The sequence below is a fragment of the Artemia sp. Qi Xiang Cuo genome, chromosome 7 (assembly GCF_049724085.1).
Source record: "Artemia sp. Qi Xiang Cuo chromosome 7, ASM4972408v1, whole genome shotgun sequence".
Classification (NCBI taxonomy): Eukaryota; Metazoa; Arthropoda; class Branchiopoda; order Anostraca; family Artemiidae; genus Artemia; species Artemia sp. Qi Xiang Cuo.
This window is the reverse complement of record NC_142800.1, coordinates 25,031,158-25,045,404: the sequence shown is the minus strand read 5'-3', so window position 1 is coordinate 25,045,404 and position 14,247 is coordinate 25,031,158. Positions and strand designations below refer to the sequence as shown.

The 14,247-nt window shown below is 36.0% G+C and overlaps 1 protein-coding gene across 1 annotated transcript in view; it reads left to right on the top strand.

The window, feature by feature from the left end:
* Positions 1–14,247, top strand: part of hth (Meis homeobox homothorax) — a 225,812-nt gene that overhangs the window by 13,901 nt on the left and 197,664 nt on the right. Inside the window, exon 3 of the mRNA XM_089092120.1 lies at positions 2,876–3,017. Coding sequence (XP_088948246.1) covers positions 2,876–3,017 — 142 coding nt within the window. The remainder of the gene's footprint in view (positions 1–2,875; positions 3,018–14,247) is intronic.

The following is a 14,247-nucleotide window of genomic DNA, read 5'->3' as shown; positions in this document are numbered from 1 at the left end:
TCCTTTTTTTAGTTTTTTTTGTGTAGACCCCCCCCCCAAAAAAAAATGAGTAAAACCCTCTCTGAAAAAAAAATCCAAAAAACCCAAGAACATAGCTAGGAAATTTTACTAGGGAGGAGAGGCGGAATGTTCTAATGATATAGTGTAATGGTAATAAATTCAACGACTTAAAACTTTTAAATAAGTAGTAGGCTAATATCTTTACTAAAATGACTTGGTTTTAAAAACACTTGAATACAAGAAAGGGGGAAAATTCATGCTGACTTATTTCTCAAAGTAAAGATTTCTATTGCCCTTTTATTCTCAGGGTCTGCCTTAGCTCTCCCTGGCCCCTACTTGATGTCAGGTGCGAAACCCCATCATCTTGTTCGATCAGAAAAATATTTCCAATTTCAGAGAATGTTGAATTTTTGGGAAATTACAAAAAACACATGTTTCAGATCTGTGGTTAATAGAGACGCTTGGAGAATTACAGTTACAGTCTATTTAATTATGGTACGTTTTACGGAAGAGGGTAAAATAAATTCTCTAAGCTCATATGAGAACGCAAGAAATAGAAATTTAAATTGGGAACCTACTGACATAGCTTCGCGAAAATTTAAATGACACAATTATAATGTTTTTGATTCATTTGATTTAGGTACTCTTTGGAATCTGATAGTCTCAGAAGGTGACCCATACTGTTGTGTTTAGTCTCAGTTTTCAAGTTCTGTAACTGTATATTTTTTTTGTTTTTCAATCTTTGTTTAGCGGGTTTTTATTCTTTTATTTCTTTGGTTGTTGGATGTTATAGTTTTCCTTAAGTTTTTTCTGCGCTGAAGACGAGTCATGAGCATTAGTAAAATATTTGTCATTTCTTTCGATATTATTGGCCTTAACCAGTATTTATTTACTTCAAAATCTCAGATATTTGTTATCTAGCATAATTGGCCTATTCTGTCTTGAAAAGTAAATGCATTTTCGGAGATAATGCCTTTTGATTGTGTACTGCCTAACTGCTTTATAGTGACTCTGTTACGCGGCTAGAATGTCGCCCTTTGTTATAGATGGGGCTAAATCCATTCAAAACATGAAATTTAAATTGATGTTTTTTCTTCTGCTGGTCAATATCGAAAATTTTTTGCAACATGTTTTTATTCTCCTTTTTTATGCTTATGCTCTGAATACTCTACATCAGTACTACCTTAATGGATACTTTTTCCATTTTATACCCTTCATTTTTTCTCAATTCTAACCTGCTATGTCCTAAGCTTAGACTATAAAGCCTCAGTTGAGTGATTCAGAACTGTAAATCCAAGTTTACAACCATCTTTGGCACTTCTTGGAGGGCCTTCAGGCAGTATATGCCAGGGAAAACTCTAAAGGGAACAAAGGTGATTCTCTTGTTATACCTAGGGAAGAGAAAACGGGGAAATGTTCGAACAATCGTAAAGGAGCTGAGAAAAGCATAAATTTAATGTATGGTTTTTCTAAACTGTTTAAAAGGTGAAAATAGGAAAAAGGGAAAGGGAGAAAGGTGACAAGAAATATTATTTAAAAGGTGGAAAAGGTTAAGATTAATGATTGAAATGTGTACCAACTGAGAGGAGTAGGGAATGCCCCTAAAAAAACCCTGAAAATTCCCTTAAAATGTTTCTCAGACAAACACCCGTTTAGACACCCCCTTCCCCCGATAACAGTTTTCTTATTCGCTTAACTGTGAATTTGGATATATTGCATCTACGGATAGAAATTATATTTAACACCGTCAAAGATGGGGAATTTAACCTATTGGAAAAATGCTACTTGTCTTAAAATGGAGAAATTTATGTAGTTATTTCCTTTTGAACTGAAGCGAAATCCTTGTTTTGGGATTTTTAAAAGTTGTAAGAATGAGGCAAGTGCTTTAAAATTATTCTAAGAGAAGGAAAACTGCAGGGTTAAACATACCTCCACATTGGAAAATGAGGAGAATCTGCGCAGGATCAAATGCATGTGTGTGTGTTTTTCGTTTTTGTTTTTCAGCTTCACTCCATATTTATTATGATTTTGTTATTCGAAAATAAAGAACAAAAACAAGCAAAGCACATTTTTTTGTCATTTAAAGATTTTTATTATGCCCCCCCCCCCGAAAATGTATATTTAACCCATGTATAGCTACGAAGGCTGAAAACATTCCCTGAATGATGTCCATGATTCCTGTGAACTCTCAAGTCTTTTTCTGTAAGGCTCTGTTGATCTACTACACATTCTTCAGTGTTATAATGACACAATAACACTGCAGTAATGGAAAAAAATATTGTTTCTTCTAGCCTACTCAGTATGCCAAAAGGCATATTTGCAAATTTAGTCGTGCAAATCAGATTATTTTTCTTTCAACCAAAATAAGTACTCAAGTCAGTATTTATTCATGCGTATAAATCTAGCTTTAGAAGTTTTGAAGTATTTCAGAATGACTGGAAACGGCTAATTTACAAAGTTTTTGGATAGCTAAACCACAGAGAGTTCCCATTTAAAAAATCTTGTGAATTATAGATTACTCGTAGTTTTACTGGATTAAAATTTCACTCAGCAGAACCAATCAGATGCAATCTAAGTTTTCGTTCTTTTTATTTGCTTAAAATTCACACAGAAAATAATCAGGTTTTAAAAAGGCGGGGCTATTATCTTTCCTTTCTGGTGCAGGCTTAAGGAATATTGTGACAGGCCTACGAAACTACATCATAGGTGTAAACCAACGGAATTGAAGCACACTTTTGCCAGGGAATTATATATTTTCTCTTTGTTTGGGCCTTAGACTCTTAAAGTTTGAATTCGAAAAGAAGTGACGAATAAATCTCAGACTTTCAAAGTGGTAGCAAATTGTAGACTAAATAGTGGTATCCTTTATTTTCAGTCATCCCTTATTTCCTCTCCTGGCCCTAATATTTGAGAAGTGTGAATTAGCTACATGTACACCGCGTGACCCTGGCGTTGCAGGGGGTGATGTTTGCTCTTCAGAGTCTTTCAACGAGGATATTGCAGTATTTTCTAAACAGGTAAGTACACATTTGAGAATTTGTTTGATGTTTTTTCGATCATAGCAAGCATAATTTAAATTCATCTAGAATGTGTAATAACTTACTCTCTCCCTATCGATTAATCTTTTTCATGCAAACAAGTAGATTGCAGTGGAGGGAGGGGGGGATCAGGTCATGCCCCTCTTTTTTTGCGTCTATATTTCACGTTTGTTCGCATAATTCGTTGACTTTTTCGCGTTTTTATCGAAGTTATGTTTCTTCAAAATGCCTTTATAATAAAATCCTGCTACATGCGTGATCTTATCGTTTTTCGCTCAGGCCTGTTTTTTTCTAGTTGCTTTTAGGGGGTATCAAGTTTGACGACATGCATTATGGTCGACGTTTAGTAAAATAGCATAACCAAACTTTAACAGGGTCTAGACCCTGTCTAGAATCTCAAAATTTCATGCATATGCGACTATTTGATATCGGGCCCAATAATAACTTTCCCCTGATTTGGATCATATAAATCCCCCTCTCCAATTCACTCTGGCTAAATTCATGATTGAATGGATAGATTTAATCAATTATTAACAACCATAAAAGAAAAATACGCCCTCATATTCCCTTTTCAAGGTGATATGGTTGGTAATGCAGGGAAAAAGAACCCACTAAAAACACAGACACATGTATAAAGAAAGTATGCCAACAAACGAAAGCACTGATTGGCTGCTCAACCCCTGGAAAACCAAAAATGTATATAAAGTGCAAAATTTTGTCATAATGTAGGCTAACAAGGTTTGACAGCTTACTGAGCAAAAGATTTTGTTTCAACATTCTGCTTAAAATATCTGTATAGGCAGGGCCGTACCCTGGATTTCAATTTGGAAGGGGGCGATACGATAGGAATCTTTGTTTCGGGGTGAGGGGTATCAAAAGAATGAAGAAGAAGAAGCTTACTTCCCATAGAATTTGTCTAACAATCACAAATAAGGGTTTAGTTTCTTATCAGAAATAATTTGTTTACCTGCATTTTAAAGCCCAATTCAAGAGTCGGAGAAATATTTTGGGGGGTTGGGGTTTTGAAATTGCCCCTCCCCCCTTGGATACGACCCTGTGCATTGGTTTATTCCCTACCTCCGGAAAAATGCTGATGGTGCACTGGGTTCAAATGTAACCCCTCGCTTTTTTTTATTTAGCTTTTGGGGGGGGGGCATAATAATTTTTTTTTTTAATTAGCTAACCCCTCGGACATTAAGCCATTATACAAGCTCCTTCAAGAATTTTTGAAGGTATCAGCTGATTTTAAAAGCTGAAAGCTCATTTTAAAACCTTAAGAATTTTTGAAGGTATTGACTCATTTTAAAAGCCAAATCTATTTGAAAGGAAACTGATGAAAAATTCAAATCGCATTGTTATGTTCTAGCGATAGGAAACAATGAAGGCTGCATCATTTACATAATAAAGACAGACAGCGTACTAATGCAAGAGAGATTCTTATCTTATAAATACTGACTTAACAACAATGTGTCGGAAAAAATATGCCAAACTTCAGAAAAAGAACAACAAAAGGCGTTAATAATTGTGTTAGCATTAATGTAATTTTGTGCTATAGAATGAACGTGTTGAAAATAATAGAAACTGCAAAGTGAACCTATGTTAGTCTCTTTCATAGTACCCGTATGAAACCTTCAAGGGGTTGGGGGGATGATTTTCTAGAGGAGGGGTTAATGCGACAAGAGATTTTTTGGCTGCTTAATTTAGTACCACAAAAGGAAAATGCTGAAAATAAAAGGATCTGTAAAGGAAAGTTATTGTAGCCTCTTATCAGTACCGCCCGTGTGAATTCTCGAGGGTGTTGGGTGGGGATTAAAAAAAAAAATTAGAAGAGAGGCCTAAGGTTTGAAGGAAGAAGTTGGTAAAGCCTACCTATACTAGTTCATTGATTAAATATGAGTTAATTGTTCGCTAGGTTTTGCATTTTTGCACACAGGGCGGATAAGAGAAATTTGGCCCATCTCCCACCCCTCCAACGATAGCTCGGAGATTACACCTTAAAAACTGTGTAAAGACGGTAAATGTGTGAAAATACAGATTATACAGAAAATAGTGCTTTCTTTTGTAGCTCCCTTGGATTACCATTGAAGGTACCACTGAAATTTTGACTGAATGGACCTATAGCACTAGGTATTTGGGGAGGACATGTGCCCCGCTAGGTCTTCCGATTTCTAGATTCTGAAAAATTCCTTGTTTAGGGGCTATTTTATTTGACAAATGCCCGTTTTGTATGTTTACTAAAAAAAAAAAAAAAAAAAAAACGACAAATTTTTCCCCATTAGGTCTTGAGAAATATATCTGGTATTGGTGCATTATATGGTCAATTCTAAAAAGTCAAGTTTGGTTAATGCTAATGAAATAAAATAATAGTTTAGAAACAAATTTTGGCTATATGTTTGCACATTAGGGGTGGGGGTTAGGGCTAAAGCCTAGCATATATTACATACGTAACCTAACCTAGGTACCTTTCCCCCCTAAACCCCCCAAAAAACAACAGTTTAAATATCGTAGACCCAATGAAAACTACTCTTTGCATTCCATTTCAAGAGACCGATATTGAGAAATAACCAGTCTGGGGGGTTTCGTCTCTCATTAATATATAAAAGCGACCAGATAACGCACCAGTACCATATATTTTGACCCTCCGTCTAAACCAGCGGTTCCCAACCGATTTTGGGTCATGCCCCACCAAGGCATTTTTAAAATGCTGATGCCCCCTCGCGATATTTAAATTTTATCTGTATCAAACTTACGTGTATTTAAATTTCGGTCTTTAGATTGGGTCTCTAGACAAATTTTATACTAATGAAAAATATTGACTGAATATTGACACCTTTTTTTTACACCAAATATTGACACCTTTTATGCAATGCATTACCATGCTATCACGCATCTTTATGGCTCTTTAAATGCAAATGTGACATCATTCATATGAAGAATACTTTTTTTTCAAAATTAAAGCTCTAAAATATAGTCAGCCGAAGGGTGCACTTCCTGCCCATGGCCCACCAAAATATTGCCATGCCCTATCAGTGGGGCCTGCCCCCCACGTTGTGAATCAGAGCTTTAAACTTTTGTGAATTAACGTCACTGCTGGTCATGGGATCTCCTTCTAGTAATTCATATTTTGAAGATTTGTTTTCTATTTTTCCTACAATTTTCTGGTAATTTTTTCCTTTTACAAATCCCCCCTCCCAAGAACAAACTGCGCTTATTCATTCGTTCATTTATGCACAGATGAATCCTTGCGGGCGTTGTAAATAAATATCCAATTTGTTTAAATTTTTTCAGTTCCAAGCCTTCATCGCGTTGACGCTTTCTGCAGTATTTGTTCCGTTAAGTCATTATATCTCAGTAATCAAGCTTCTATGACAATTGTGACGAAAAGTAAGCTTTCCAACCTGTCAAGAGAGCCATTCTAACGTTTAAGTTGGTCAGACCCCAATAAAAATAAACTCTGCGCCCACAGGACATGCTCAAGACGGGAGATATACTCCAGGTGTCTGCTAAAACCTCATGGTGATTCTTAATAACAAAATTCAAACAAACATCTACCGGTGGGAATGGATGAATTATCTTGAAGGAAATTGCCTAATATCCAGTAGTTATTAATATTGTTTTAAATATGGAAAAGATGAGGCCATAACCTGGAAGAAGGCCGTAATTTTAGAGAGAGAAATGTATGTTCATTATTTATTTTGTTTATTTACCCGTCAAAAAAAGGTACAAAAGACGGAGTATCACTAAAAAAGAAAAAAAAAAACACAAAAACAAATTACAACGCATTACACAATCGAACAAATTACAAAGACGAGATTATTAATATTTGTTCCAAATACTGAGCGGTGTAGGCAGAGCCCATAAACCGGACAATACCCTTATGCTCAACTATTCAGTTGTAGACCGCTATTTTAAAATTCTTTCATTTTTTTAAGGAAAAATATGTTTCAATTCTTGAATGTTAATTCCCAAAAACGCAGGGAGAAGTTTGTTAAGTTTCTTGTTGGATATAAGCAAGAAAAATATGTAAAACTTACTAAAAATGGAAGCAGCTTAAAGGATGATAATAAGCAACTGAAATGCAGAACGCCAATTTTTTGCCAAGTATTTGTTCTTTTTTTTCTTTTTTTTACAGAAAACTGTCGTAAATCCAAAATGCCTCTAATGTGGGGTCAACCTATTAAACATAACGGTACTCTTTTACTAAAAGGACTCTTTTATATACCGCAATGCAAACCAGTCACCAAATAGACCGAGACGCATGATGAAAAACAGGTTTCCGCTGCCTTCTGGGATATAAACGAAGGCAAGAACTGTATTTAAATTGTTGTTTTTGGGGTTTTGGGGGAGAAGGTACCTAGGTTAGGTTACGTATTTAATATATGGTATGCTTTCCCCCCCCCCCCACCCCTAATGTGCAAATATGTAGCCCAGATTTGTTTCTAAACTATTATAGATGCATCCTATTTTATTTTGTTTCATTAGCATTAACCAAACTAGCACTATATAAAAGAGTCCGTTTAGTAAAAGAGTACCAACCTAACACATTAAAATCTCAATAAGCAATTCCTAAATGAGCTGTCAAGCATTCATTTAAAAAATTGCGAGAGTCTTTGACGCAAATAGGCGTTTGCCACCAAGACAGCATTACGACCGAATCGCAATCACACTAACTTTTTTGACATATTGCTTTCTTTTGACCACCCAGTTTTGTGAAAATCTTAACAAATTCATTACCAAATTTCAACGCGCATTTACTGAGACACCATCGCCATACGGTTCCATATTTCAACCCATTGAAAATTTTACAAGTTAACTAATAAACCCTTAAAAGTCCTTAGCGTATCATATTCAGACACAAAAAACGAGCTGAAATGCAATAAAGTTCAGACCATTTATATCCCTAAACGGTAGAGCCATCATTGTTTGAAGCTTGGGGTCCATTGATATATTTATGAGCCATTCTGAGGGACAGAATAACTTAAAGCAAGAAGCACCCACAGAGCTCGTAAACGACAAAATTACTAGGTTGGTACTGAACTTTTACCCATGTAAAAAGATTAAGGACAGTTTCTTGGTCAAATGGTATAGCTTGTTAATTAAAGAACCTGTGTAAGGATTTAGCAAAAAGTATTTTATTTTTGTTTTGTTAGCCAAAAGAAGCAGGGACATATGCAGCGGAGGCCTCGGGGCCCGGTCACGCCAAAATTAAAAAATGTCTGGGCCCTCCTTTTTTTCAAATAAAATTTTTGTTTATTGTTGTCCCCTTCGTTGTATGACTTGCCCCCAACAACCCATTGCATTCCCGCCTGACGGCAGAAAATCAAGAGATCGGTACTTGCGCTACACGGACTATTGTTCAGCATGTGAAAAAGTTTTAAAAAAAATGTCCCCTCGCCCAAAGTAATTCCTGCATACTTGCGTAAGAATATAAGTTACATTTACTCCATGTTTAGTTACAACTTGTGGTCAGTTATTGCTCGATTTAAATAATAATAATAACTGATTTATTTATTGTCGATATGTTTTACATACGTTAAAATTGGTTGCTTTGAAGTATTTTTATCTTGGGAAAATTGCAAACCTTGGCCAATTTTTTTTCGAATTTTTAGCCACTCTTACTCTACAAGAAACTAATCAATTATGCAAATGACAAAATACTTGCAAATGACAAAATTACTAGTTTTGCATGGATTCTACACATAGAACTCGTCTATCCGGGGATTACTTGTTTTTTTTTGGGGGGGGGGGGCAGCTTCTATCTTTTTTAATATCAGCTTATCCTAGCTATAGAAGCATATCGTAATTTTATAGAAAGATTACATGATTTATTTTGTTAATTTGGTTGCAGTCCTACCATAAGAAACCATGTGTATATGTTTATATACTTGCATTTAGACAAATAAATATCATCGGTATCAACTTTAAAGGTCCTATTTGACTCATACTTCTCAAATAATTGCCAAAAACCATTTACTAAGCTATTTCATAAGGGGGGGGGGAGGGTTTAGCAGGCCAAAACAGCATTGAACATACACTGGCCTGCTGATTTTCCCTTTGAGGACAGCTTAGCATACAGTTTTGGCAATTATTTCTAAAGTATGAAACTGTTAGATACGATCTTTAAGGAGGCTCTAGACGGTCAATCATTTTGATCAAAACTTTCCGTCAATCGATTGAAGGGCGCTTCAATCAACCTTCAATCAACCCTTCAATCTCGATCAAAGGTAATGTAACACAAGGGTTTTGATCAAATTGATTGAGTCATTCAAAGTTTCTATCAATCACGGTCAACGCTTGACTCAAGCGTCAAGCAGGTCCCTAGACGGTCAATCATGCTTGAGACAATCGATTGACGGAAGCTTTTGGCAAAATGATTGACCGTCTAGGGTCTCCTTTAGGCATTAATGACCAAGGGGTCACTCTCTCTCAGAAATCATGTACACCAGGTAGCGCATTCCAAGCGTGGCGGGACTGTGCAAAGTTTTTTGGAATTGTGCCAAGCATTTTGGGGACTGTGCCAAGCGTGGTAGAACTCTTCGGCACGCTTTAGATTCTAAGATGTACACCAGATGGCGGAAAATTAACGCCCCCTCGTCAATGAAAATTTCTTGAGAGTCCGTTTGCTTTGTAAACCTAAGCCTTTAGATTTTTCTCTCAATTTTGTTAAAAGTCGTATCTTCAAATAGCTTAAATCATTATAAATCATCTAGTGAAATTATTTGGATGGTAATAGAAACTGTTCAGATAAACAGAGTTGATTATCATTCAAAAATTAATATTTGTACTTGCCAATTTCTTAAGTGAAAACAATGTGAAGATAAGAATGTTCAAGATCCATTTTTATGAGATATTCCTAACTGCAATGTTTGTTTGTGAATTCCAAATATTTTCGTTAAAGTTGAATATTAAGAATAAATTTTTGTTGAAAACCACATGCCAGAAAGGAAGACAAAATAGCCCTACGAGTCTCCTTAAATGAAACTTATGGGAAAAGCTACGGTCAAAATTTAAATTTTTTTCCGAATATTGGTTTGAATATAATACTAAGAAACATAAAAAATCCGGTACTCTTATGTTATACCTACTCTTTTATATACTGCTAGTTTGGTTAATGCTAATGAAATAAAATAAAATAGGATGAATATATAATAGTTTAGATGCAAATTTGGGCTATATATTTGCACATTAGGGGGGGGGGGGTTGACGGTAAAGCATAGCATATATTAAATACTTAACCTAATCTAACCTAACCTAGGTACCTTTTTCTCCTCCTAAGCCCCAAAAAACAACAGTTTGAATATCGTCAACGCATTGAAAACCACCCTAAGCATTCATTAATGCATAGCTGTGTCTTGAATCAACCCGTACAAAACGGGTTTTCTGTCGCGTCTTCTGTTTGACATATATAAAAGAGTAGGTATAACATAGGAGTACCAAAAATCCTTGCCCAATAAATATTTTTAAATTCTTCTTTTTTTCTTTCTTTTGTCCTGTGGTGTTTGATCCACACTGAGATATTCTGGATGTAACTCCCCTTTCCTCGTTTCCTCTTCCTTTTCTAGAAAATAAATTTGTTACCTTCATATATTTCTCCCATAGGTTTTTCTACATTTCCTTTCACTATTCTAAATCTCCTAACCTTTAACTACTCATATAAAATCCCAATTAAAAAAGAGCATATTAAAAGAATTTTAGGTACTGTTCTATTATCTGTAACACACGCGAGAAGTGAAGTTTGGTTAATGCTAATGAAATAAAACAGGATAAAAATATAATAGTTTAAAAACAAATTTAGTCTATATATTTGCACATCAGGGGGGGGGGGTAAAGCATGACACAAATTAAATACGTAACCTAACCTAACCTAGGTAATTTTTCTTCCCCTAAACCCCCCCAAAAATAGTTTAAACATTGTAAACGCAATGACAAACAACGGTTTGCGATCGATTTCTCTATTGACAGATACCCGTTTGACTAGTTTCTTCTATCATCTATCGCACGCGCGTTACAGATAAAAGAACAGTACCGAATTTTATTATTCATTTCAACCATACTTGTTGGGTCTACGTGAGAGAGGAGATGCGAGAACCTCCTCGAGGTTGCTCCTAAAAATTATCACAACAAACTGACAGTATGTTGTTTTTCACCACCACAACTCCCCCGCCTCCCCTCCCAAAAATTCTCCCAATTCGATCTATCTTAAAAATGTCGAAGCTCGAGAATTGTGTTTTTGACGGATACACTGATGCACTGGAAGTGTGTCGATTTTTATCTCTAGTCTTCGGTCGGTCGTTGCTCATTTCAAATCGATGCGTCTAATGGCTTGAAAAGAATGAAAATTGAACCAACTGCATTGAATAGAATTCGTATTTCTCACCACATAAACTCCATTCTCTTAATCACAATAGTAGAAACATTTTCCTTGGAGGGGAATAACTATCCCTAAGTATATCCGCCTGATATGAGCTCGGGAATTAGGAAAAAGGGATAGAAACAAATGCCTAAGAAATATTTAGTAACATCAATATTCAAGGACCTCTGTAGAAACTTTCTTGGGAGTGGCATGGGTTTAGAGGGTAGCGGAGAAAACTGTAACAGTAAGCTTTGGGTTTTACGTATTTTTTCTGGAAAAGACAAAAAGACCTCCGCTCTGGGCTCTTTGAAATGAAACTTATGGTCTACTTAGATGATAAAATATTAAGAGTTTTTAGTTTCGATTGTTGGATTGTTGGGTTTAGATTCGATTGTTGGATTTCAAAAGCTGCAAAATAAAATCCCCAATTAGGGGTTTTTTTACCCCCCTTGAAATCCTAAATTTCCTTGAATCTCTGGGTGCTTCTTGCTAAAATTATCAAAAATATATTTTGTGTTTTTTTAATTTTGAGTCCACGAATATTTTTTTTCTGTTACCTCACGAAAATAACTCCTGGTTCGGAAATGCACACAATAACATAAACTGTGACAAGCTTCACTATTTAGAATTTTGGTTTTGACTTATGCACTCTTAAGCCTTTTGCCTTATTTTACTCTTAAACCACAACTTTGTGCTAAGAAAAATTATAGTAAATATATGTGACGAAGACCCGTATAACAAAGTCTCAGGTCGGTACTTGTATGGAATCCGGTAAGTGCGCGATAAGTGAAGTTTCGTTAATGCTAATGAAATAAAACAAAATTGCATAAAAATATAATAGTTCAGAAACAAATTTGGGCTATGTATTTGCACATTAGGGGGAGTGGGGGTAAAGCATAGCATATATTAAATACGTAACCTAACCCAACCTAGGTACCTTTTAGCCCCTCTAAACCCCAAAAAAACTAAAGTTTAAATGTAGTTTCTGGAGTGAGAAACTCTTTGTTTATACCTCACTAGTCAGCGGAAACCTGTTTATCAATAGCATGTTTGACATTTCGATACTGTCTTTTATCGCGCCCTTACCGGAGTCTAGACAAGTACCCCCAGGTCTAACTAATCAAATGCTGCATACTACTCATCAAACATTTACAGGTTAGTTTTTTTTTTTTTTTTTTTAGTGGATGGTCTTTTAAACGAGGAAGGCTTTTCTTTAGCCTCCAAGATAAGACAAAGCAGTCCTGACATCAATTTATCTGAATTTCAACTAATACCACATTAGAGAAAAGGAGATGTACCGCATTTTATAAAAAAAGACTTCTATCCTTAGAACCAACAAAATACTGAAAACAGATTGCACAAACCATCTTTTAGCTTTTTCAAAAATGCCTTTCAGCGCCATCTAAATTACAGCAACCAATTCAGGAACCTACAGAATTGGTAACAAAACAAGAAAATACGCCATATCGTCAGTTTCTTATTAGAACTTTGGTTACAATCTTCTCGGAATAATTGACGCTGAGACAAAGCTTTGTAATTTAAGAAACACCCCTAAATCGTTTTAGACCCCTTGAGTAAAAAAAAAATTAGTATGTGACAGTGATTTTTCTTCCCGCTTGACATCTGGAAATGATCATGTCTTTAAAATTTCTTTAAATTTCCCATGCAGAAGTGGAAGTGAAAAATATCACATGCACGTTACGCAGGGAGGAATGCGACATGCCTGTATAATGATGCTATTCTAAGAATACAGTGGAGGTGAACAGTTTAGTATTAACTTGCGTACTCTCCAGTAAGCAACTTATGGTAGATAGGAATATCTAAGGTCAACATTTTCAAGCTTCCATTTTATATCTCCTTTAGCCATAAAAAAAAAAAAAAAAAAAAAAAAAAAAAAAAAAAACTAGAAGTGTTAAAGAAGCCAAGTTACATGAGCGACTCAAAGCTCTTCATTCCTCTCTCCCCTCCTTCAAAGGAAAAGCTGAAAAAAAAGTAGAAGCACTATGGGAAAATGTTTGAAAATTTTGGAAACTGGAAACGTCCTGACGGACCCGCACCTGAAGGGCCCTGTGTGGTTGCATAAAGACTAATTTTCAGGATTAGGAGGGGCTCCTGGCTATTGAACATGATTTTATATAGGTTGACATTTTCTTTTTACTTTTGTTCATTTGGAGGGGAGCTGCTGAATTCTTCATATCCTCTAGGCTACGCCACTGGAGGGACCTTCTATTACGGTAGCGTTGCCTTTGCTAATTTCAATGAGGTGTTCCTCTCTCTGAAAGACTGTGTACCATAGGTGGCACGCACATCACATAGCAGAAGCGAACCACGCGTGGCGCAAAGAGATAGGGCATGATGGAAGTGTACCCCATGTGGAGGATGAAATGGTCCTTTGAGATTTGCACCGGATGGAGGAGGTTGGACAACCTCTTGAATCTGATGTATTATATTACGATTCAATGCGTATCATTGTCCTGTTCTGGTGCTTACTTCAAACGTTTGTTTACCATTCTTGTCACTTTTCAAAATTTCTTTTTCGCTTTTTTGGGTACGATTATGACTACCCTCCAAAGCCGCCACCCTTTAGAGACCCCTGGTGCAGCCCACCGCGTTTAGGGAAAATCTATGTTCACCTGGGAAACCTCTTTGGTATAAATTCCACCTGAATTCCACTAAAAATGGTCCATTGTTCTGTCTCTTTCAATTACTAAGGACTTTACTTTGAAAGTTATACCTTAGAAGCCCCCCTGTAGTCACCCAGGTTTAATTTTTTAACTTGGAAATATTTTACAGCTAGACAGACCTCGGGGGGTTTATGGACTTGCCTGTTGATCTGCTACCTGTAGTCTAGCCTAA